General features: G+C 37.8%; 1 protein-coding gene across 4 annotated transcripts in view; it reads left to right on the top strand.

The window, feature by feature from the left end:
- STAU2 (staufen double-stranded RNA binding protein 2) overlaps window positions 1-25,671 on the top strand; it is a gene marked incomplete at its 5' end in the record, with an annotated part of 151,367 nt that overhangs the window by 79,309 nt on the left and 46,387 nt on the right. For 2 of the 4 annotated variants that reach the window (XM_079299522.1, XM_079299521.1), the window contains one exon: window positions 10,769-10,882. The exons of the other annotated variants lie outside the window; for them this stretch is intronic. In XM_079299522.1, the coding sequence (XP_079155648.1) occupies window positions 10,769-10,882 (114 nt within the window). The remainder of the gene's footprint in view (window positions 1-10,768; window positions 10,883-25,671) is intronic. 4 annotated transcript variants of the gene reach the window in all.

Here is a 25,671-nt window from a genome sequence, read left to right as displayed (position 1 = left end):
CCTGCTCAGCAACAGCAAGAACACCAGTATGTTATCAACAATTCAAAACTTAATACAATACATGCTTTTGTCAAGCAAATTAGCTCCATCCTAGAAAAAACAGTGTAATCTCCACCCTTTATTCCATACTATTGACTCTGTGCTCAGATCCCAAATTATCTGATAGATTCTCCCTTTGATTATCTCACCTCCTCTTTCCCATTCTGAGATATATACATGAAAACACCTTAGTCTGTGGATCACCCCTTTAAAAGTCCACAAAATGTCCATTGAGTCCATTTACTCCACGTGTATTCAATTTGTTATTCAATCTGTATTTAATCAATTCACTCAGGACAGGAGAGGTGGTGTGATGGAGATACTGGGCACCAGTAACAGCTCAGGCTGGGTCACTGCTACACTTCACATCTTATGAGGCTTGTCCTTCATTGGTTCAGAAGGTTCCTGCTGTGCTAGTTTCTGTAGCATGCAACTCACATCCTGAGTTACAACAGTCTAAAGGTATTCCTGTGACAGTCTCCACCTCTGGTCCCTTCAGGCCACGTTATAGGGTTTAATAACAGAACATAATAGGGTTTGCAGCAAAGTCCTCTCTTGGCTCCTAGCCTGGCTAGCAACAAGGGGTTCCTGCTATAGTAATGCCCATGACATGCAACTCAGATCCTGGGTTACAACAATTTAAAGGTGTTACCATTACAGTTTTCATCCCTTTGGATCAGACCTTAGGATTCAGCATTACAATGAACTCCTCCCCTTGTCCTTCCTCCAGTCTGAGGTTATACACAGGCCCACAGTCCACATGGGGCAGTGTGGACTTGTCTACTGACCACCACCCTTCAGGGCAGTACCTGCTCTAGTACAGACTTCTCCATGGCCATGTGTTTTTGGTTGTACCATCATGATTTTAGCCACAGTTCCAGTCCTGTGAAGTTGAGCTCCAGCCTGTCCAGCACAGGAATGGCAGCAATGCTCTGGCTGTCTGCCAGCCCATTCCTGTTATCAGTATATTCCCAGGCAGAGCAGAATAGGGTGATAAGGAAAAGAGGAAACAGCAGAAGCAAAAAGCAGTTACTAGCGAGCACTAGTTACTAATCTACATGCAAGCAAGCAAGCCCCATGGCATGCACAGAAGCCTGACAATTAAACAGATATAAACAAATATAAATTGGTATACAGATATCAATTTGGTACAGCATACTCTGATCAAGTCAGTTGTTGTCTCTAACTCTTCATGCCCCACACTGAATGCCAGAAGGGATTGTTACAGGTATACCCTGGTGGGCAGCTCAGCTCCATGCAGCTGTTCTTGCTCCCCTTCAGTGGGATGTGGGAGAACAACCAGCAGGGTAAAAGTGCAAGAACTCAAGGGTTGAGATATAGGCTGTTTAATAAGGAAAGCAAAACAAAGCATGCATTCATCACTTCCCCTGGTCAGAGAGGTGTTCAGCCATCCCCAGGAAAGCAGGGCTCCATCACACAAAACAGTGACTTGTGAAGACCAACACCATCACTCCAAACACCCTCCACCCTCCTTGTTCCCCCAGCTTTGGATGCTGAGCCATATGGTGTGGGCTATCCCTTTGCTCAGTTGGGGTCAGCTGTCCTGGGTGTGTCCCCTCCTGGCTTCTTACCCATCCCCAGCCTTCTTGCTGGTGGGGTGGTGTGAGATGCAGAAAAGCCCTTGATGCTGTGTGAGCCCTGCTCAGCAATAAGTATTGGTGTGTTACCCACACTTACAGTCACAAAGCCAAAACATAGCATTAACAAGCTACTATGAAGCAAAGTAGCTCCATCCTAGTCAAAACTGGTACAGCTTTTCATGCTTCAGTGACATCTTTGCCACTGTGTGCCACTGAACAAAAGTCAGGAAATGGGGAAGCTCCTTTTATCCATGTGAATTTACAATCATTGTGCTTAGAAGAAGACTTGCACCTTTTTATCAGGTTATTTCCTACAAAACTTACTCGGTTATTCGAGACAACTACTATTTTTTGTTGTATTTAAAGGGAAAAAAAGATTTCTCCAAGAATGACAGCAAGTCAGGCAGGATTTCATTGACAATTTTAGGGACACCTCTGATTTGCACAACTCCAGGTTACCTGATAATTGAGAGTTTTTGCCTCTCAGAAACTTGCAGGTCTCCTACTACTGAAAATCAACTTGACGTCAAATGGCTGTGTTATGTAGGAAAGGACTTCTAGGTCTCCAAACCTTGATTTATACATGACTAGCCAAAAGAAAGAAAATATGTTGGGAATGTGAAATAGAGGGAGAGATAAAACAGAACAAGATGATAGCCAGAATTGATCTTCAGAGAGATCCTCATGTAAAAATCAAAGCACCTGGACTTCATTGCATTCTGGCTTATAGGTTTTCTTAATCACCTAACTTCTGAGGGAAGGTAGGCAGTACCACAGTTGATGGCAGTGACCCAAGGCAGATCTACAAGAAGTGGTTTTATAGTTTCCATTTATTTCAGAAATGATTCTGTGGATTACAGACCATCTAGTTCATATTATCCTATTTTTGACCTTAAAGGAAGTCAAAATGGTTGTAGCATTCTGCAAGAAAATAAACATAAAAATCATTCTCATATGAGTTTCCATAAGGAAAGGTATGCAATATGGAAATGTAGCCTATTTATTCACAGAGCATACTGCAGGAGGTAGTATTTGCTGCAGCAGGAGTGTTTCCAAATTGACTCATGAGTATGCAGAATTAGGAAAACAAATGCAAATCTAGCACAAACTATCCAACTAGCTGGCTCCTGGCCAGAATTCTATATAAACTAGCTTTCTTCTATTCTGACCATCATTGCCTCTGTGCCTATTTCAAGCCTTTTATTCAAGCACTGCTAAAGTTTTACTCTTCTTGTCTCCAGAAACAGCTAGGTGCTTCTTTTGTGTTTCAATTTCTGAGAGGAAAGAAGGTAAACTGAGAATAACTGGCTCCTGGTACCGTGTGGGTCCTCAGGTGTGGTGTGCATGTCACCTTGGTAACATTTTAACTTGTCTGCTTGGCATCTTGCAAATAATAGTTTGAAATCCTCCCACATATCCCTGCATGTAACTTGGTCTGTGGAAAAAATGTGAGTTATATTTTGATAGCCAATTTTAGAATTTAGGGGATTTATGTATGAGAAAGTTTAAAAGCTATCAGGATCTCTCACACACCGAACTGCATTCTCTGCCAAAATCTTTCTCAGTAAATCCTAATGTGACTTGATAACTTAGCTTGGAATAGACCTTGGCTTGGAATAGTGCCCAAACTTTGAAAGACTGGAAGTTTCAGTTGGCAAAAATGGGAAGGTGCAGTGGTGAATTCATAGCAGACTGGGGTTTAGTTTTAATTATAGTAAGGGAATTGAGCTCTCAAGAAAAAACCCTTAAAAAGAGAAGCAACAAGCAAAGGTGAAGGAGAAAGGAGACAAGCTGGACTGTGACTGAAGCTGAGGCTTTCAGAGAAGGTTTATTTGGCTGTCTTCTCCTTCAATCTTATTCAAAACTGAAAGCATAACGGAGCAGGGTTATTTTTGGAAGTGAAATGGTTGTTTCTTGTTTTAATTAAAGAAGGTTCGTTCTTTATGCATACTGCCCTATTTTAGGTTAGTGCACAACATCAGTGTCTGTACCAGCATCAGATTTCTTAGCCAATTCAGGAAGCTGATTTTCTATTCATGGTTTCACAGTGATCCTGTTCTCCCTTCATTAACACAGCGTTTGGGGCTTTCACACGTGGTTTGTAAACAGAGAACCATTAATGTTTGCTTCACTCCTCACTTCAGTGACAACCTTCATCCTGAAAAAGAGTGTTCCTGAGAACATATTTCCATTCATGCTATTGCTAGAAAGTTATTTTAAATCCAAGCAATTTTGTCTTTTCAAACAAACCAAGTTACTCTCTCATGTTGTCAATTGTTCGGGTTGATACCCAAGACAGAGTCTCCTTCACTAATGCTCCATACCATGTTCCTCCTCTGGGTATGTTATTATCAAAACACTCCCTCTCACCTCCCTCCTACTTTTTAGGCCATGTGATGAAAGCAGGAGATCTCAGGGTTGCCAGTTTTCTCATGCTTCCTTTGAATATGAAAAGCTCCTCTCTCTGGAAACACAGTATTTACCTGTTATATAGGTCTGTGGCAGACAAGTTGTTTCTGCAAAAACTGTATCAGCTATAGTTTACATTATTTTGTAGGGCTTTGCATTGTGTTAATTTCTGAATAATTAATTTATTAATTTTTATCACATTTTTATTATTTTTTGGGGGTGAGGGCATTGTATTAAGTGTTTAAACTCACTGTAGTTAAACGACTCTCTTCCTTTGTTGACAAAAAAATACGTATCTTATTTGTAGAATAGAGGAAATAAATAGGGTAGCCAGGTAGTTTTCAATGTAAGTGTCATTTTTTTAAAACAGAAAGTCCCATCTCCTGCTTTCAGCCTTCCTATCAGACAGACAGGTCTCTTTGCACCTCTCAGTGCCAGCCACTGTAAACATAGTTGCTCACTTTGAATGTGCTGCACAGGGACACTGTCTTTATAAATGCATACCTGAGTTAAGATTTAACAGATGGAAGGTGAGCAATAAGCACCTTACTGCACTGATTATTCTCTGTGCTATGATGGCAGCTGATTTTCTCTTTTGTGAAGCCAAACATCACATCCAGAGGTCGGACAGAGCTGGGTCTCCCTTGCTTGACTGAGCATAATGTATGGCCAGACCTTCCAGTTCTCATGAATCACTGAAACAGGAGCTCTGAATCAGGGGATATCTAAATGGCAGGAAAAAAAAAAAAACAAACCTGTACAAGCTTCTTCGGCTCAGACTTTGCATTTAGCAGAGATTTTATATATTCTCTTTGGAAGCTATATTCATTTTTTTTTCAGTATTATTTGTACTTTGCTGTTTTTTTAGATGTCAAGTGTCTGTCTTACTGTAGCCAGGAGCATGAAATACTGCCACATTAATACTGTCACAGTACTAATGTGGCAATGTAACCTGTGACAACGCCTTTATTCTCCTTGTAGTTGCCTATTTATGGTGCAGGAAGGGTTTATTTCATCGTCTAAACCCTAGGACTGTATTTTAATGAAGATTTAAGGCTGTGATACAGCTGCTATTCAAACTGTGTGAGAGAGGCATGTTGGAATAGCTGGAGATTTACTGCTGAACTGTCAGTCTTTAAGCTACCAAGTGTCTTTACCCTTTGGTGCAGTAGCTACGGTGGAAACTGCACCCACTGCTGTGAAGCAGACACGGCGATTAATGAACCCGAGGCGCGCTAATCAAACATATGTTTTCTTGGCACAGTGATTGTGTTATATATCACATCCCAATGTACAGGCCTTTATCTTTCCTTAATGATCTAGCAAGGGGGCTTTTTAAAATGTGGGTGTTTTTCATGCGCTCCTTAGATTTGTTCCACAGGGGGTGGCTGTTAAAAACATCTGACGGGCACGCAGTTAGCCAGCGCCCTGCTGAGATTAGTAAAATACTATTTTTAGTAATAGCACTACATCAAGGAACTCCAGCATTGCAGGAAACAGTTTGATTCAATGCTTTTTTTCTGATTTTTAATTTTTTTTTTATTGTATGTCTTATTATTTCATCTGGGATATTTTTTTTTCCAACTTGGACTTGGTTGTGTCTATTTTTCAACTTTTAAAAAAAGATTTGTTTAGATTATGGGGTTTTCCCCCCCTTTTTTTTTTTTTTTTTTGTTTTTACTGTTTCCTTATTCTATTCTCACACAGACACACACACACACACAAAAAAAAGGAATTGTAAAACAGGTAGTAAGAATGAAAAGTGGTATTTGGAATCTCTCTCATATTGCTCTCTGTCTGAAGAAATTGATCTAATATTTGTTAGAAACCTCTATGGATATTATATAATAAAGGATTCATGCTTTTAAGTACTAGAATACTATACAGTGAAAGCTCCTAAAATTGACTTTGAGAAAACGGCTGAAATGAGCAAATATATTAAATTTATTTTTGTGCCAGAAGTATTTCTTCACCAATAAATAAGCATGAAACAGACTTGGAGTTCAAACAGGTTTGTTTCGTTTTTTTCTTTAATAGTTGACATGACTAACTGTAGATGAACAACATAAAGTGGAAGATAAAAGACCCATATGGAACAGACAGCTTTTCACCAGGATGCAAAAGGAAGTAAACTGTTTCATGAGACTCTTGTCCAAATGCAAATCAAAACTACTATTTTAACATCTTATTTCTGAGCCCATTCTGGTTTTCTTGTTGCTGTAAATCCAAAGCAGCCTATGTAAAATCTTGGAAACTATTCTGTAAACTCAGGGCTAAATCTGGTGCTCTCTCTTTAAGGGGCAGATTTAAAGGAATACCATCCTTTGTTCTAACAAAATAGTCCAGGCTTGTCAATCCAGAAGATTTGTGCATTGCTGAACATAATGGCATTTTATTACCTAGTTTATTTCTGTCTAGCATTCTAAGACTCCTGCTGATGCTTTGACTCAGAGTAGTTTTCAGTTTGGAAACTTGAACTCCAGTGTCACAGATGACTTCTTTCTTTTGGTAATTTGTAATTTTTTTTTTTTTAACTATTGAATGTTCAAGAAAGAAAATGTTTATCCTGACAGAAGTTGTGTTTCAAACTGTGAACATCTAAGCAGCAGTGTGTGAAAAGAGTAACCTTTATTTTTGCTCCCCTCAGACTCTTGTTAGTTCACTCATTTCTAACACTAGTTTGGGATATTAAAGTCAAGTTTAATGATTAAGTAGTAGCACAACAGGTCTCTCACCCTCCTCTGCTGTGATTCAGTAAACCACAGCCCTTGTCCATGCAAAAGAATAGATGTTCAAATTCAGACTTGCATGCATAGCAGGCTATGCTGTTCTTGAAGTTAGGAGCATTGTATTTACAGAATTGTTTCTGCAGTGTAACTGTGGCCATTATCTGAAATTTCATATTGATCCAGTTTTTTAAAGCAGCTTATTTCAAGATAAATCCTGATATATTTTTGCAGTTTCCATCAGAAGAGTTGCAAGTAGGGAGGGGTATTATAGTAAAGGTAGATTGAAGAGACAGTTTTCTATAAATATGAGAAAAATGGGAAATTTCCTGCTTGTGAAGCAGCATTGTAATAGAACTACCCTAAAATGTAATTTCCTATACAGTTTTATGCAGTGTAGTTTATTTTCTCTTGTATAAAATAACATGTAAAGTTAAGAATTCTGGCTATGTCATTCCCCATTCAGTTGTATCATTGTAAACATTCATCTTATATCATCCTTTATGTGTAACTATAAATGCCCATCATTTGCATCAATACTGAAGATATTTGCATCTCTTCAGTAATTTAAAATACTTAGAACAAGGGCCAAATTTCAGCATAAGTTGTCAAATGGTTTCAGACCTTCACAGAAATTTCTATATATACACTCCAGTGAATGGTACCCATCCATACATACTCATACCATGCTGCTTGTTCCTAACTGAAGCAATGTGTAAAATGAATATACACTTGTATGTCATGTGGATATGGAACATGAAAGCATACATGTGTAACTAAATCTGTGGCATTGTGTAAAGATACACTTCTAGAATTTATTTCTGTATTTTGATGTCCGGGATGCCCTTTTTGTTTTACCCACAGAGGTTTTGTGCCATGGAGTGCTGTGTTTGGGATTCTTGGGCTGGATGTACATGATTTATCTCAGGTGTATGCAGTTACCCAGGAGAAAAGCTGGCAGTGCTATATGCTTTTCCCAATAAATGAGCAGTCTCATTTAGAATTATTGCCAGGATCTTGTTGTGGTGACACCGCTTTGTGCTGTGTAGACAAACCTTGGAGGAAAATTACATGTAAATCACTCATAATAGTCTGAGTCTGGAGTCTTGCATTTTACTCAAAAACTTGCACAACTCTTTCTAGAAACATCTGTATGCTGGCCATTGTTTCCTAACTAGATCCTAATTATTTTCTATCAAATCTTTGCTTATATGTTGTCTAAATAAAACATTCTGAATTTTAATGAGTGAAATTTCATTGCTGTTTAATCCTTAAATGCACTGAGCTAATCTGTAAGTGTCCCTTAAAGTGAAGCCAGGAAATTAGGTCCTGGACATAGAGAGTAATTACTTTCATAACTCTTTTGTTTTTACCTCCATAATGTATGGAAAGAGAAAATGACCAATTGTGGTTAGGCCAGAGGCATTAATGATGGTTCCAGCACTGCCAGTAAGTCCAGTCCAGCTTGGATGAGTCATTTAAAGTCTGTCCACAAAGTGTCCTTACCTGCCTAACAGAGCTATGGTAAGATGGGCTGTAGTTAAGCACTCCTGACTCTTTAAGGCACAGGGGAACTTAGAAAAGTGTTATTTTTGTCATCATGAATCTCAGTAATGGCTTAGTAATCACCATCAGAGCATTTGAACAGCCTTCAGTCATCACTCCTTGATCACAGATAGTAGCTCAGGTATTTGCTGTGCTCTACCTTAAAGGATATATTCTTGAAAGAGTTTTATAGACGTTCAGATTCTTCCCACACTTAGTAATAATAGCATGGACATATAAACTGAAATATTTGCAACATGCTGCTGGCCAAAACCCAAGAAGTGTCTGCTGCTATTTGAGCTATTTGATAATTATTTGACTACTATTATTTCTTTCTGAGTGCCTATTTTGGACATTCTGCTCTAATAGGTAAATAAAAAAGCCCCAAATTTTGGCTCGTAGATCAAACTTGAAGGGGAAAGGAATAATGTAGTTGAGAATGCAGGAACTGGACTGATAAATAACAAAACAAGATTACTGGGAAATTGCACATACACATGCCAAATGTAGAAGTCTGAATGTTTCTTCTAACTGCACAAATCTGCTATTGCAGATAGTAGTGTCATGAAATACTAATAGTTTTTCCTCTGGCTATCTCCTTTTCTTTCAGCTTGTTAGTCATTCTTTATTCCAGTGGACACTGAATTGTGTACTCATAAAGCTAAGCCAACAAACATGCTGTACAGTTCAGAAAATGCCATTTTCCCATTTCTACACCATATTTTGCCCCTTTTGAGATGTCATATTTGCAGCACTGAACCATCCTCTTGATCTTTGCTGCTCCATTTGTCACATTGCATTCCCACAACACATACTCAGCAGAAAATCTACTTTGCAACTAGTTGTGGAAGCTTGATAAGCCTTTGTCATAACAGTAGTCCCTGACATTTAAAGGACTTCAGTTTATATTTGTCAGCCAAATTTCATACCTTCATACCTCTTTCAATTAATCAAAGTTAAACCATTGTATATGTGAAGGGGCCTCTTGTGGTTTCTGAGTAAGTAGTATGGCTTTTCTGGCAGAGAGCCACAAGCAATTTAGTAGGCATATACTGTGGGGGTTGAGAGGAAGAGAGACAGGAATAATCCAGAAAGCTTTAAGAAGGGCTGAATGAAATCAGTATTTCTATACACAGTACAAGGCTTTTGCATTCTGTATCTTACTTTTGGCCACGGCAAAACTGTTTTGGTTTTTTGTCAGTGAAGTAATTCTGAAACATAGCACTGACTTTGTTTTCCTCTTACTAAATCCGTTTTGCACTGGTTTTACTTCAGTTGAAGTATTCCAAATTTGCACCTGTGACAGAGAAGAGTTAGGCACAGGGGATTTAATATACTGTTTACAATTGTCATATTGTCACTAAACTGTTTCCACAGGAATAAACCTAATGTAGTTCCTAGTTGTCTTCAGAAACAGCAAGATTTATTTTGTAGCCTGAAAGTCAGGATGAGGCTTTACCATGTACCTTTTGCCTGAGAGCTATACAGCTGTAAATAGATACTAACATAAAAGGTCTGTCTCCAGCAGAGCTGATCTCTCTTTCCAATTCTGACAGGGGTCACATAGTCAATGTAAATTACCACCATAAACTGAATTCCACCTCTCCTGTAGAACAAAGTGCTTGGTCTGCCTGTCTAGAAGCCAGGAGCTATGTAGAGAACTGTAATATTTCAACAATTCAGCATGAGTGGCAACCTGTTCTTAATAATGAAACGCTAGCAACATTTAATTTCATTTTGCTTCATCATGTTAAAATTCATCCTTTCTTTTGGGGCTTTAAAAACCATCTGAAGGGAACCTTAAGAAAAAGAATAATTCAGGTAGAAACACTATCTTCCTCTGTATTTCAAGCTCACATTCAACATGCACATCTTGATGTCCATAGGGAATGAGTTACTCTTAGAAAAACGATAGCCTAGACATCTCAAGAAGAATGTGATTTCTCCATTTTATCTGTCATTTTGATTTAATTGAAATTTGTACCATAGTAGTAATGTCAAAAGAGCTGGTAGATTTGACTAGAAATGAAATTACAATATAAAAATTTGAACTGTTATTGGCAAATTTTTGAGGATGCAATGATTTACTTGGGTATTTAATAGTACACTACAGTATGCTGTTAAAAATTATATGTAGATTGGAAACTTTAACTTGAAGCTAGATTCTTATATAGGTACAGCATCTTGAATTCAGTCTGAAAGATGTCAGAATCGGAAGAACTCAGCACTCCAAAAATCATGCAACAGGCATATCATGGAAAATTGGGCCCCAGTTCAGCATGTGACTATCTAGAATATTTTACACACTCCTTTTTTGATATTTAAGATGAATTCAATGTAAATGTCTGGAATTCTTCTTACAAGCTTGTTGAAAAGGGGCAGTATTTTAGCATGACTCCCTTGTGCAAACCTGGTGTTTAGCAGATTACGTATGTTATTCTGTTATAGGTACACTACAGTGATAGACAAAATGGCAAAGAGTGTATGACCTGTTTGACACTGTCTCCTGTGCAGATGACTTTCCAAGGTATCGGAAGCTCCATTGAAGCCAGCCATGACCAGGTATAATACCTTCACCCCACACTCTTGTAATTTTATTGATATCTGGTAAGGCCAGAATGGCAGCATTAATCAATTTAAAATTTCAACACATCTTGTGCTTTTCATATGGCATGTTCTTGTCACAGGGATTTACCTCTCTTGCCGTACTAAAAGTCTGATTAGATCTAAAGAGTGAAATGGAGACAAAATTTGCTTTTTACAAATTTTTAGGACATATTAGGAAAAGTTTGCTTTGGTTTTAAAGACAGATGTAAGGTTTCTGCAAAGGTTTTATTTGCTTTTATGTATGTATCAGGTCTTGTCTATCCTATTTTTGTTAGAAGATTATGCGTAGTTGGAAAAGCAAAGAGATGAAGCCATCGTCTCTAGCCATCGTCTGTCACAAGAAACTGGCATTTGAGTGGGGAAGTGTGTTTCTAATCAGACTCTGTAAAACTCCCATTTTGTTTGGCTGTTGCTAAAACATTTAATTCAAACTTCTGGCAAAAAGCCAGAAGAAAAGAGAAGGCTCAACGTTAATCATTTATCACCCTGTTGCTTCACATGGGAACTGACTGGGACTTTCATTCTTGTTGTCTTGTCCTCCAACACTCTTATGCATAAAAGCAAGACAAGACTTTGATACTCTAAAAGTATTAAAAGTAAAAAGGAAACAAATAGAAGAAAACATTAAACCAAACCTTGCACTTTACATATTTTCAGTAGATTAGGAAAAACTACCATGTTTACTTGCCTTTGCAGGTCATCTTTAAATGGTAATGTGTTCACATTGCTGTACATTTTATCAGACTCTGTGGAAGATTCTCTAAGAAAAAAAAGGGAAAGCTGCCTTAAGAATTAGCAGAATTAGTTACTTTCGGGGAAAAGTTTCAGCCACTCTTAGCTGTGTTTTTGTTTGGTGGGTTTTTTATTGAAAGTTCCTAAGTTAGTTGTTAACATAAACTAAGCTCATTAGTTATTTACATGGTAACATGAGGATACTTCCTGCCCTTAAGTGTTTGGTGTTTTACAGTAATGGAGAGCTGTGGTAAGTCAGATCATACTTTGACATTCAATTCTCATTTCATCCAGCAACTTGTTTATGCTGCTCTAAAGCTGCTCCATTTTTCTTTCAGTAAAGATAGGCTTTGAAAATATAGTTATAACACAAGTATGATATTTAGACATTTGAATGAATTTAAGGTGGTCCCTGTCAATTTGGTAACAACTACATTCTGGGCTACAAGCCAGCTTGGCCTTTGTCTTAGCATTTATTTAGGCTAGAGTATGATATGTAAACAGAAAAAAGACTCTGTAAGCAAAAAGCACATTTAAGCCATCTGAATAATTATATATTTAAGACCTCTAAATGAAAATGTTGTGTTGAGCCTGCAAAGTCAAGCACCCAGAAATTAGGAAATTCCAGATTATGAGTAGCATTAGTTGCATCCCAGATGTACTCATTCAGTGCTCCAAACAGGATATTCTTCTGGGAAGAAAAAAAATCGCACAAAATCAAATAGATAATGATTGTATCATAGCACATTCACTAATAGGTAGAATTAAATTTATTTGGGCCATTATGTAGCTCATCTTGTTTCAATTTGAAGTTTAAAAAATGTTCATAATTGGTTGTAGTTACGTAATTTTCCACAGGGTTCTTAAAATGGAAAGAAAAATGTTTTGTTATTACATGATGGGGTGTTTGTTGTGTTACTGAACCCACATCACTTGTGCAAAAATTTCATCTGAGCCAAGAGCAAAAGAAAATAATCATCTGAAAGCCAAATGCCAACCAGTGGTTCATGAAACAGATCCATTCACTGGACATGATACACAAATTTCTGCTCATGACTTTCCTAACTGTCAAAGGAATTTTGTTTTCTGATGGAAGAAGGATGCTATTGATGGGTTGTGTTTGATAAGGGAGTAGCAGGACTAGATTAAAGCATCATTTTTCATCACCTGAATAAATAGTGAAAAATAATCATTGACAGGTCAAGTGTTTGCCAGGCATTGGAATTAATAAATTAACAACAAAATTAGGGCTATTAATGGACTAACTAAAAGAAAAATTCCCTCTTCTCTGTTGTTCCTATGTGCTTGGTATGTTTTTCCTTGTTTCCTACAATTTTACTCACAGTAGGTTGATTTGATAGTTATTATTCTTTTAAAAATAGGAGACAGAAATGCTGCACCTTTGTCAAATTGAATAAGTGCGAGATAACTATATGCTATAAAACTTGAATTTTAGAAATTCTTCTTTAACTTTTGAAATGTTACTTTTAAACCATGTAGTATTTTATGGCTATTAGGATGGGATGATCACCTGGAAGCCTGTGATTTCAGTGGAGAGGTGGTGATTTCTGCCTCAGTTGTGAGGCCTGGCATAGTTTGATATCAGGAACTGGTGGCTTCTGTGCTTATGAAGACAATTTTTCTCACATTTGTTTTAAAGTATTGATTCTATATATTACAGAGCTTTTTTATGGAACACTTCAGGAGTGAGACTGGAATATTTTTGGGTAAAGGGTAAAAAGTGTTGCGTGAGAGTATCTAATAAAAAAGCTGTATACAGATTTGTCACTGTATTGTGGCAGAAGAACCACAGTACTGTGGTGCATGGCAGCTGATTAAAAAAAAGAAAAAGAAAGAAATTAAAAGTGAAAAAAAAAAAAAAGAAAACTGTTGCCAATGGCATCTCCAGCACTATAGAATACCTTTTAGATTGGACTTGTCTTTTGTAATGTGTCTCCCTACTCATATCCAGTGGGAGATTTGTTACCCAGCAGATACCAAAGTGGTTACAATCCTACATAAGTACATTATCTGGCTGTTTCAAATATGTCAAGACTTGACACTGCAGTTTTTCAAGTCTCTTGCTCTTTTCCTGTACTCTGTAGGGAGTTTTCATTCTTTAGATTGGTTTAGCTTGTGATTTTAATGAGTTCAAATATTTTCCCCACATACTTAATCTGAGCAATTTCAGATTAATATAAACATATCATACTGGTACACTAATTAGTGTGTATTTCTAATGTCTGATCGACAAGGCATATCTCCTTTGGTCATGAAGCTGCATTGTGGAAGCAATTGCTGATCTTTCATTTTTCTTTTGACAAAAAGGAAAAATGGGAAACATTCCTAAAGCACCACTGCAGTCTGTCCTGCCACATATTTTGCTGGGTTTTGCATTCAGGTATGCCAGCCTCCTTTATAAAAATTTAATGGGGTTCATAATTTTTTTTTTTTTGTCCTGAATTATTTCTTTCTATTTTTTCTGTTTCCCATTATCCAACTATAACTCTAAAATTCTCTTTCCTTAACAGCAACTATTCTTTGGAAGTTTTTTTTCTGCAAAAATTAGTTACAAGTAGCTATTAGTTAAAATAGTCACCACTTTCCATTGGTTTTCTTATAAAAGTTGAGTTTTTCCTTAATGGAAGCAAAACCTGGTGTTTTTACATTGCTTGGGACCAGAGACACCCTATTCTCAGGGCTTATGATGGATTTCAGGCATATGTTGTAAAGCTGGGGGATGAATTGGAAGCGGGGGATTTAAAGTAACAGAAAGGAAGAACAGATAGTTTTTTATTTGTGTCAGTGAGAAAATTCAAGATATGAAAAGTAGGAGACAAGAGAGGGAAAAATTCATAGATAGGAGGCTATATAAGCAAAAATAGTTGGAAAGAAGCAGAAAACAAAGGAAGTTGCAGGGAAATGGGGCAGTGAATGTCTGAAAGCCACAGAAGGAGGATAAAAGAAAGTTAGAAAGAAGGGGTGATCAAAAACCCCACCAAAAAAGGACATCTTCTGCACTGCTGCATCTCAAAGTACTGAAACCTGAATTTCTTGTTACTGCTACAAATAAATATCTTCCAGTTTTAGTGAACTGTGGCACATGAAGAGTTTATTGAATTCTTGAGTGCAAGCCCTCTAAGAACTGTAAGTTAAGAGATTAAATGCTAGCAATTGAAGGAAATGGAGGTTTATGTTTTCCCTGGAGGACTCTAGTCAATACCTTAAAGTTGTTATAGGTGTACTGCACTCAACAAATATCACTGGATTCACTATGATGGTAGCTAAGTTAAATTTGATGCCCTATGTCAAACAAGACAGCCTGTGACATAGTTTCAATCTAAGAAATGACATATTTTTGCTGTGCCTTGAACAAGCCAGTGTCAAACTCAGCTTCCATGTCTGCATGTATGTTTTAGAAACTTGCAATGTTATCATTTTTAGTGGCTTTATAATGATTGCTTTTCTGGATGTTACAGCTCTGAGTGACTGAGTACATATGGGTATCACACTCCTGTGGTTGTCATAGCTGTGAATAGAATAAACGTCTTGGGTGCATTCTTAAGGCTGCAACAGCAGGCAAATTGAATTTATGAACATTCATTTAAAATAAAATTATTTAAAAGTCGGTGCTAGTGATGAGAAAGAACAGCTTGGGCCCATTTTGAGATTTTGAATGCTTGCCATGGAGTACTCTGCCTGTACAAGTGAATTTTTAACTTCAAGTAACTTAATGTTCATTGAGGAGTGACTGTTTCTCTACTTGAATTTCAGGAGGCAGATCAGGAGGCATTTTCTGAAAGTCTCATTGCTTTAATGCATTTTGATTATTTTGAAGGTTTTAACCATATGCATGTTTTTAGGAGCTGGCAATGCTGTCCATTTGTTTATTACTGAGTTCAGCTGTTTACTTCATCTAATTGTGCTGTTAAAGTGATATCAATGAACATTTTATGCCTGTATTTTTATTCCTTGTTTTCTTAGTGCTATCCATTATATTTATGTTGTACATTATACTGCAGTTTTAGAACTCTTCAGCACTTTGCAATGCACAGAATAGAATACTTTTACTTTGCAGGAAGATACCAATTGTTTAACATTATATTTAATCAACCACTAAGAACACTTTTATTTGCAAGTATAAAAATAGCTGTAAAGAGAATGGGCAGAAATTGTACAAGTGGAAGAGCTACTGATAAGATAGACTTGATCAGAGGGTCCAGTGGGGAGGGATGTACTGAAAGGAAGATGCCACACTCAGCAGTTTCAGAAGTCACTGATGGAAAGCTTGGCAGCAGTGGTGGGCAAACTGAAATGTGGTCTGTACCAAACCATTGCTGGACTGCAAACAGGCACTTCTGGGCAGGGTTAACAGAGATGCCCAAATGTGAGCAGCTCCTTATGGCATTTGAATACAGGAATGGCAGGAATATTCTCAAGGAACAAGAAATGGGTGACCAGCTCAAGGGAAGGTGCTTGGAGCATTAAGGTTTGAAAAGAACTTTACACTGTAACATCAAATGCATCTCACATATGAAGCTCCACATCTCTGTTATGGTCTGAGAATTGCTTGTAGAGCATCCTCAGGAGGCAGCACCTAAGGAATTTGCAAAAGCCAAATAACTAAAGGTGAAGTCAATGAGTATGCAGAGGATAAGAATTAGTACAGTGCTGTAACCAGAAAAGGTAAATGGGGGTTGTGTTTTTTGTTAAGATACCTTTCCAGGTCAGAAAACCTGGTGATTTACATTAATTCCCTTTCTTTTTTTTATTTTTTTTTTTTTTTTTTTTTTGTAACGAGGAATTAGGATTTTATAGATGTTAAGATTTACTTCACAGTGCTTTTCTTTGTCCTGGACATGGTCAAAAAATGAAAAAAAAAATCAAGCTTTTCTTAAAAAAACACATGTATCCTTTCTTGTCTTTGTTTTTTTCTTATATGCTTCACTTATCAGCTCATTTCTACTTTACTTATTGTAAATGTAGTTATCATTTCTTCAGGATGGCTTCTTCAATAAAATGACAAAACTTTAGTTTTAATAAGTAAAAATCTTCTAGCAGTTTTCCCAAAGTTTGGCAATTCCATTACAACCCCTTCAGCATCAGGACTTCTACCTGATCTTATGAAAACATCTCACACAACTAGATCTCCTCCTTCAAGGGGGCATCTCAGTGACTGCTGCCCTCTTTTTGTCAACTCTGTAACCTCCAGGAGTGGGTGAAGCATGACCACAGCTGAATGCCCAATGCTCCAAAAGAGCCTGTTCATGTAGAACAGAAATTTAAACTGCTTTTGATATATAGCAGCACTCTTCACTATTCTGTTCTTATGTTGATGCTGCAGTAAGGAGTCATCCCATCAGGTTTTAGTTAGGCTCACTGGATTGTTGTCTGCTATTTGATATTTTCCCTCATCTGTTGTGCTCCCCACGACTGTGTGTGGAGGTATTGGTACATTCTCCCTGTATTCTTCATCTTCTGTTTCGCATTATGTCAGTCTGGATGTACGTGACAGAACATTTGCTTTTCCCTGGCAGCTGCTAAAGTTTTCCTTGATGAGCCCAAGATCAAATGCTTGTATTTGTTCAGGAAGTGTAATCTTTAATTTTCAAAAAGTGGGTTACTAATTAACTGCTGAATGGGAAAAAAATGCAATCCAAGGCATGCCTATCTCCTTGCCAGGCTCTTTCAGTCCTCTCATTCAGGGCTTCCTGAGTAGATTCCCAATGTGACTGCTTCTTGCTGAGGATGCAAAATAGGATTTTTCAGTGCTCTGTGTATGCATGTGTGTTTACACAAATATGTCAGCTGGTATGAAATGTCACTGTTGCAGTCTCTGCCTTATATGCTTGGCATGTTACTCATAACTAATGACAAAGACCATGTATGTTTTTGGGACTGTCTTCCTCTGTTGAAAAAAGAGAAAAAAGGTGAAATATCCTCCTGACTGCTACTGGTGAGGTTTCACAAAAGTGGTGAGGTTCACAGGATCACACAATGGTTGAGGTGGGAAGGGAGCTCTGAAGTCTCCTGGTCTGGGGCTCCTGCTCAAGCAAGGCCATCTAGAACAGGCTGCCCAGGCTGTGTCCTGGCAGCTTTTGAGTGTCTTCAAGGTGAGACACTCTGCCTTGGTTGTTCTTTCCTGTTTACTTCATCTCCAGTCCTGGCTGCTTCCTAAACTGCTGAGTTAGGTGCACACAAGCTTTTAGCCAGCTCAGTGAGTCAAACTGATCCTCTGGGGCTTAGATGAATGCCAGTGCTGAAACAAGGGACACGTCAGGATTGCCCACCCAAGAGGAGAGGAGAGGGACCCATCCCTTTCCATAGCAGCAAGCTATTGGCTCAGCTTGCCAACCTTGTAAAATGCCATTTAAAGAGGATGAGGCAAAAATTAACTGTACAGAGAAGTTAGTTTTCTTGTAGAAATGTTTGTCTTCTTTATACCCTTGAAGCTATTCACTGTGCAGTAGCATGACCTGGCGCAAACAGGAGATCAGGAATGGCACATGGAGGGAGGAAGAGCAGGGCTGTAGCAGCCCTGACCTGCAGAAGTTTAGCTGTTTTGGAACTGCACTCTTTGTAGTTACTTGCATTAAAATACCTTAGCAAGCTTTCAGTGCAGTGTAACATGTGGAAGTGGAAAGAAAAGCATTAACAACATACAATGAGCCAACCTTCCATGGACCACAGGCCAGCTGTTCGCTATCCTAAGTTTGCAATCTGTTTCTGGTTTGGTTGTTTTGCTGTTACTTTAGGCTCAGTTGGACAATGGTGGAATGTAAAAATCTTGAATTTTCTTGCTGCTGTGGCTGTTAGGAAAGGGAAGAAGCTTGAAATGGAAAGGCATTGGAGGAGTTAGGAAAAGCTAAAAATGTCAGTTTACTGCCTTGTCACGCTTCAGCAGGAGATTCAGCCCACTTGTATTATCAAGAAATCTAGCAGATTTTTCCCTGTCAGGGAAAAACATGGGGAAGACAACAGAGGTAGGTTCTTCTCCTACTCAACAGCTAAAAATGGATAGGCATACACCTACTGGACCAAAGTTAGTAACCGAGATAGAGGCAAAAATCAAGTGGAAGGAGACCCACCCCCAAGTAGGTTGTCTTGCAGTTCAGATTGACAAGGATCTTGATTTTTCATTTTAACACATAACAGGCAGCATTTTAATTTTAGTATTTTTGTCCATTTTAATTTCTAGGGTTGGTAAAACCTTTCAAAGTTATGAATTAAAACTAACAGTCAAAGCCCAGCTTTGGTAAGCACCTCCATTTTAGATAAAGACATTATCAATATATTCACTGAACTTTGTTGCTCACCCAGTGCTATCTAGAGTTGTTCTGTGGCATTTTACACACACTGCTCAAAGTAATGCTATGTCTGTTTGTTGATTTGTGTTTAATCACTTGTCATTCAGTGACGTTGCTTAACACCCTAATTATATAATTGGCATTTCAAATTGCATTTCCTTAACCATTCTACAAGACAAAATAATGATTTGCACATGTGGCATCTGAAGAACAGTGCTTTTGCCAAAATTCTGTTTGCCACCTAATTTTTCCACTTCTCTTGAAATAATATCCCACGGCTGGCATTATGCATGCATCTAGCACAAATGAAATTTCATAGTTTTTGCTTTGCACAATCACCATACAACCCCTTGATCTACATAATGCAAGCAGAAACTAAATTTGACATCCTAAACCCCTTCATTTCAACAATTCATTTCAAGAAGCCAGAATCTCATAATAAATGCTCTGACAATAGACTTAAGGGGAAATAAAAGAGGTCAGGAGTCATAAGTAATTAGTAATTAGTAGCAGGTAATTTTGTAAGTATGAGCAAGAGAAAGCTGTGGAGCAATGTTGAGAAGTACTATGATTAAACTCAGTTCCTAGACATCTCAGCTTTCTTCCTTGGAGGTTTTTTTTACCCCATCAAGAAAGAGCTGAAGCCTTACCCTTGCCTGATGACTAATGGCTTACCTGAGAAAATTACTTCATTTCTTTGTTTTGCATACTTGTCATTGATACCCTGATGGAAAGTGTCATACATTCCAAGGGAAAAAGATGTTTATACTCTTTCCTATAGCTCATTTAACATAAAATCCAAGTACCTCTGCTTCCAAACTCATTACCTGTAGTCACACTGGGTTTCTAAGATCATTGAGTCAGAACATCCCACTGTTTGAGACAGGAAGGAGGCACCAACCTTCTCTTCAGAGCATCAAACATGCAGTGTCCTTACTTGATGCAGGAGTTTCTGTATCCCCAGAAGCTCTGAATGTACTTGTGCCCTCCATTTCATAGCCCTTACAGACTGCCTTTGTTCCAATACTAATGCTTCATTCCAGCAAGATCCTTCACATATGCTAAATGTAAGACTGCTTCCAAGTAATTCCCTCTCTCAAGGATCCAGGACTTGAGATAATAAACACTAGACTGGAGGTATCAAGCAAAACCAAAGCAGTGAACTCTTAAGTTCAACTTTAAATTTTATCAATATTTCTTCCTTGTCATTCTTTCTCTTTCCCATCATTAGAGAGACTGTGAGACCTAGTTTTCCACAGATCCTTACGGCTGTACAAATAATTGATTTTACAGTCCAAAATCTCTTCTCTCATCCTTTATCCCCTCAAAAAAAACCCCACTGTTCAAATTGGTCCAAAATAAAGAAAAAAATGCTTCTAGCCAAAAAAAATAATTAATTTTATACTTGGGCATTTGTAGTGAAACTAAGAAAATGGCTGAGATTTACAGAATTGGTGGGAAAGATGATGAACTATTTTAGCAGTAAGCTCAGGGGTTCACACTCTCATGCAAGATGCAGAAGATGTAAGTTTTATTCCGTGCTTGTCCCCACAGGGACCATGAGCCCTCTTTAGGAGCCTTCCTTATGTTACAGAGAGGCACAGCTGGGCAGCCCCAGGAGGACAAAGTGGTAACCACAGAGCTGTTTTTGACTCAGTGAACAGTTTGCTCAATAGAGCTGCATGAGCAGAAAAGTTTGGTGGACTTTTCATTCGATATTAACCCTTTTGATCTGAATCATGAAAAGAAGGATTCATATCCTCCTGGGAGTTAAAGAGGCTTAAGTAATGATTTTTCACAGTCCAGTGTTGGCCAATCAAGTGAATCATCCCCTTCTGTTTTCACCACAAGTGGACAAAGCTAAAGAAATTATAACAGATAACTTCTAATTCCTAAAGGTATTTATATTTTAAAATGCAGAATATCCATCCCGAGTGTGGGAGCAGATTTGGCCAAAGCAAAACTGCTCTTTCCAGAGTGTAACTGTTTCCTGGAGGAATGTGCTTGCTTTGCTCTCCAGCCAGCCCCATCCCTGCCTGGGGTAGGTATCCAGCTGGTGGCGGCGTTGTTCAAACCTCCAGCCATGTGCTCCTCGAGGGTGGAAGTTGCCACATGGACCAGAGCTGAGACTTCCAGGTCAGGCTGCAAAAGCAATTTAAGGCAGCAAGACATGTTCACATGGAGTCACTGTGTTCCCCTGCAGTACCTGGGAAGTCTTTGTCTTCCTCTCTTGTGTATTTCTTCTAAGCATAACCTGCAGACAAAACAAGATCTTTCTTTTCTCAGCATCCACCTCTTCATCTGTCTGTAAAAGAGCTTTAGATTCATTTCAGGATATTTAAAACTTGGTTACATGGCATGGATCCATAAAGGACATTTAGGCAGCTGCTGTTGCTGAATCTCTTGTATTGGCTGTAGATAAAGTAAGACAAGTGCCAAAGCCTCAAGTCTGTTATGCTGATAGCAGTGGAGCTCTGTGCAGTCCCTGTACCCACCATGCCTCAGCCACTTGGATAAAAATAACACCTTTTGCTGATACTGGCTACGAGGCCTATCCCAGTAATGGAAAGATTTTAGATGGTTTGTGAGGCAATAGAATGCCTATTTAGACATTTCTTCAAAACATTAGCCTGTTCAGCAAGTCAATCTTATTTCATGCTCCCTCCTAAGCATTTCCTACTTCAGTATTGTTTTGAATAATTGGGGTAGTTTTTCCTAGCACAGCATGCTGTATGAAATTATGAATTGAAGAGATTTTTATGTTGTCATGTTTGATTCAATACTCCATTGTCACTTATGTGAAGTGGGATAATAATACACTATCAGTCATTTAGTGGGGAGCTGGGCATACATGAACCTTTGTGCCTGTCAGTGGGGCTTCCCGGGGTGCCTCAGTTCATCAGTGCAGATAATACTGCAGAACCTTGTCCTTGATTTTGGAATGCCACAAAACAGGATCATTCTTTCAAATTAAATAAAAAGTAATGGCTCCGTCTATAGAACTTTTTAATTATTGTTTTTTGTCATCATGCATCTGTCCATGTTTGTGAGGAAAATAATAGGGGAAAAAAGGGTAAAGGAATGTTTGCCATAATTTTATAAGCTGCAAAAATTAAGCAAGAAGATGTGGGTTTGAGAGGCAGTTAAGGAAATTAAAAGGAGGTATCAAACATTGGCTTGATCCAGAAGTGCTTTAAATCCCATTTCCCCTTACAGAGCAAAAATACTAGCAGGGAAGTCTGACATGCTGGCAAAGGCAAAATTTAGACATGTCAAACTACTTTAAAATCATTTGAAAGTTTCTTGGCCCTCATTTAAATAAACTGGATCTTGAGTTTTTTGGAACTCTCCTGATAAGTAACACTTAAAACCCTTTTGATCAAATACTCTTTCTCAGGCAATTACATGTTCTTAATTTAGAGACCAGTTCAAAAGATTGCTTGTTACCTTCATTTAACAGAGGTTCAAGTGCTGCAGTTTTCTGATCCTTTTAAAAAAGGCAAACAAGGAGAGTTTACACAATAAAAGTTCTTTTTTTATTCTCAAATTAATTATTTTGAAATATCTCACAGATTACATCAGTTTTTTCCTTGCATTCATGTTGCAAGATGGCGAGTATTGTATATTGTTAGTGATGCATTAAATTAGTTGTTTACATTATAAAATCTAAACATATTAGAATCTTTTGTGTTTGTCTTCAAAGATTCCTATTCTAATAAAGCTTTCTGAAACAAGTAAGGTTGTCTTTTTTGTTTAGTTTATGCATCAGTGGACAACCTAAAGATTTGTAGCCTCTAGCCATCCCCGTCTGTGTTTAGTAGAGTGTAAGGAAATTGTGTTTTGGACAATATATATTATCTTTTCATATAAAAGGGAAAGTTATACTTTTAAATAAATTATTTTGCATTTACAAAAGATAACACCTGAGAGAAATGTAAATGGAAGGAGTCAATGTTCCTCCTCTTCTCTCAAACAATTTGTTTTGCTTCAACTTTTAATCAGAATAAAAAAAGTATGTATAATGTCCTGAAAAATAAAGATCTTGGCTGAATCCTTCCTACTTTTGATGGCTTTGTTCATGCTTCAGGTCAAAGTGTTTCTAAGTGTTGTGGTACAAGACCAACATTCAGCAAAGTTTTTGGGATTTTGAAGAAACTTTTAAAGAAATTGTTTGGACTCAGTTTTGCTGTATAACAAATGTTTTAACAGAGCTGTAGTGAAATATGAAAGAGAAAAATCAAAAGCTGATAGTTTCAATATGGCTAGAGCTGCTTGGTGAAAGTAACTTTACTTTTGAGGCAAAGTTCATGACTCAAGTTTTAGAAGCAAAGCAGCTTCTCAAGGAGTCTGTTGGGCAGCATGGCAGTGGATGTCCACATTTGACACAGTCCTTTTCAGTGCCATATGTCTTGGCTCTTCATCTAGAGAAATGACTGCTCTAAGATATATATGCACTTACATATATACACTTTGACTTTTTAGGTCATACTGGTCATACTGCATCTGCCTTATGAATCTATGTTTTAATATGTTTAGACATACATCTTCCTATCCTAACAGTGTTGGCAAGTCATGAGTAAACAGCAGGATTTTATTTACCTGCCAAAGCCCCAAATAACTTGCATTAAGCCAATGACCAAATAACATGTCACAGTTATACTTTATATCATCTGGAAGGAAAAGTAGCAAACTAAGTGTTAACTTCAGAGGCAGATTATTTTCTGTGTACAAGATATGCTTTTTAGAATAACATGCCAAGAGCTCTTCATATCTCAATAGCCTCCAGAACATACAGCAACCTAACAAGCACTGGGTTATAGTAAAACTTGGGAAATGTGACAAAATAAGCAGCAGAGTGAAGAGAACTGTACTGAAACCAGTTGAAAAAACAGGAAGGATAGAACTTGATAAAATTATGGAAAATCATAAGGGACATCTAGTTTCTGATCAGTGAAAAAAGCGATAAGGAGTAAATGGCTATTTTTTAATAAGCTTTCAACTTTAGATAAAAGAGCAAAGTGTTTAAAAAGTACCAGAGACTTCTGATTAAATAAAAAAGTAGCTTTTTAAAGTGATGTGTAAAATTCAAAGAAAGACAATATATTATTTGCCTGAAAGTTTTTTTTAATGGAAGAAAGCATGAGAAAGTATGAAACAGTCTGATTAACAGCCTGCCAGAACATGTTTCAAAGGTTATCATCACTTGCTGAGTTATTTAGGCAAGATGTGTTCCCTCAGCAGCCTAAGGACAGTGCTATGTCTAACAGTGTAGTAGCACTCATCTGAATAGTTTCAATAAAGTTAGAAGTTTATCATGTGGCTTTAAAAATAATACAGACTGTGATCCAAAGTCTAAAGTACAAATCAAGGCCTTGTGAGAAAAATTAAAGGCTTCGTTTCAAATGTACCCTCTAATTCTGACTTCTGATTTGAGATACTTTATGCTACAGTATTCATAAAAAAAGAGGACACAGCTTTTAAAACACTATTTCATTAAGAAATTCTGGCCAAATATCCTGATCCTGTGGACATTTCCATACTCATGTAGGTTTGCATATGAGGTTTTCCATTAGGTTACCACATGACTGGTCTGTGCAAGATACAGAGTCAAAAGTGCAAGTTCAACTGGTGTGAGTGGAGGCTGATCTGAAGTGAAATACTAAATACAGGTACATTGTCTGGGTTTAGTATCCCATCTTTGTTTTGGCTGGGGTCTTTCCTAAGTGCTCGAGACTAAACCACCACATCTCACATGAACACAGTCATGTTAAGAACTGATGTTCCTATAGTTACTTTTTTAAAGCCCAAGGTGTGTAAAAGCTGCAGTTTCCAACTCTCTCATAATTTTTATAGTAGAATGAGTAATTTGTGTTTTGAACTCCCCTTTGCTCTTTTTATTTTGTTTTACAAAACATTGTAGCTGGTTCTTGCCTGCCCATTGCCTCCAGCCGGATGAAAGCGACCAAAGGGGAGAAATTGTAGAAAAAGAGGTGGTGAGAAGCATAGAAAAGTAAAGGCTTATTGTTGAAAAAACAGGAATTCATGTCCCTTATCCTAAGAACTGATATGTGGCTGGGTTGTGTCTTGAAAAGCTGTGTCTTGTTTTAAGTAATGCCTCTTACTTCCCTCCTAGACCTCCCTCCTAAAACCTTGTTCCAGATCACAAATAATTCACAATCGAGAGAGCAGCAGCCCAGAGTATCAAAAACTTGGTATTTGACTGATCAGGAGTGCAGTTTTTAAGGGGATGGTCTTTATCAGATGGAACAAGATTCTAGGCTGTATGTTATGAACTTCTGAGTTTGCAGTCATGTTTTCCATTTCAAGTAGAAATTAGGAGGTAAACAAGCCAAGTTGCTTGCTAAAAGTGGTATAGCCAGGTGCCATGCCTTGGTTTCTGTTATATTAAGAAGTCAGAATGTCCTTTCAAGATGTGAATTGGACTGTGAGTAACTGGTGTGCTGCATTGGCTCTAGAAACTTGATAAAGACAGTGTTTCAGAGTGTCTATCTGAAGTTTCCCTTCCAGTCCTTGTCTGGCAGAAGAAAGAAAAATCTCTATCACTTTTACTCCTCTTACTCTGGGGAGAAATTGTGCACCTTTCTTCATATCTTATCTTCCTCTACCTTTTACAAGATCTTGGTTTTGTCTTTGTTACTCTTAAAACATCTCCCAGAAAATCTGTCTTGTTATAGGTATTTCAGG

Source organism: Erithacus rubecula (genome assembly GCF_903797595.1).
Source record: "Erithacus rubecula genome assembly, chromosome: 3".
NCBI lineage: Eukaryota > Metazoa > Chordata > Aves > Passeriformes > Muscicapidae > Erithacus > Erithacus rubecula.
This window is presented reverse-complemented; position numbering and strand designations above follow the sequence as displayed.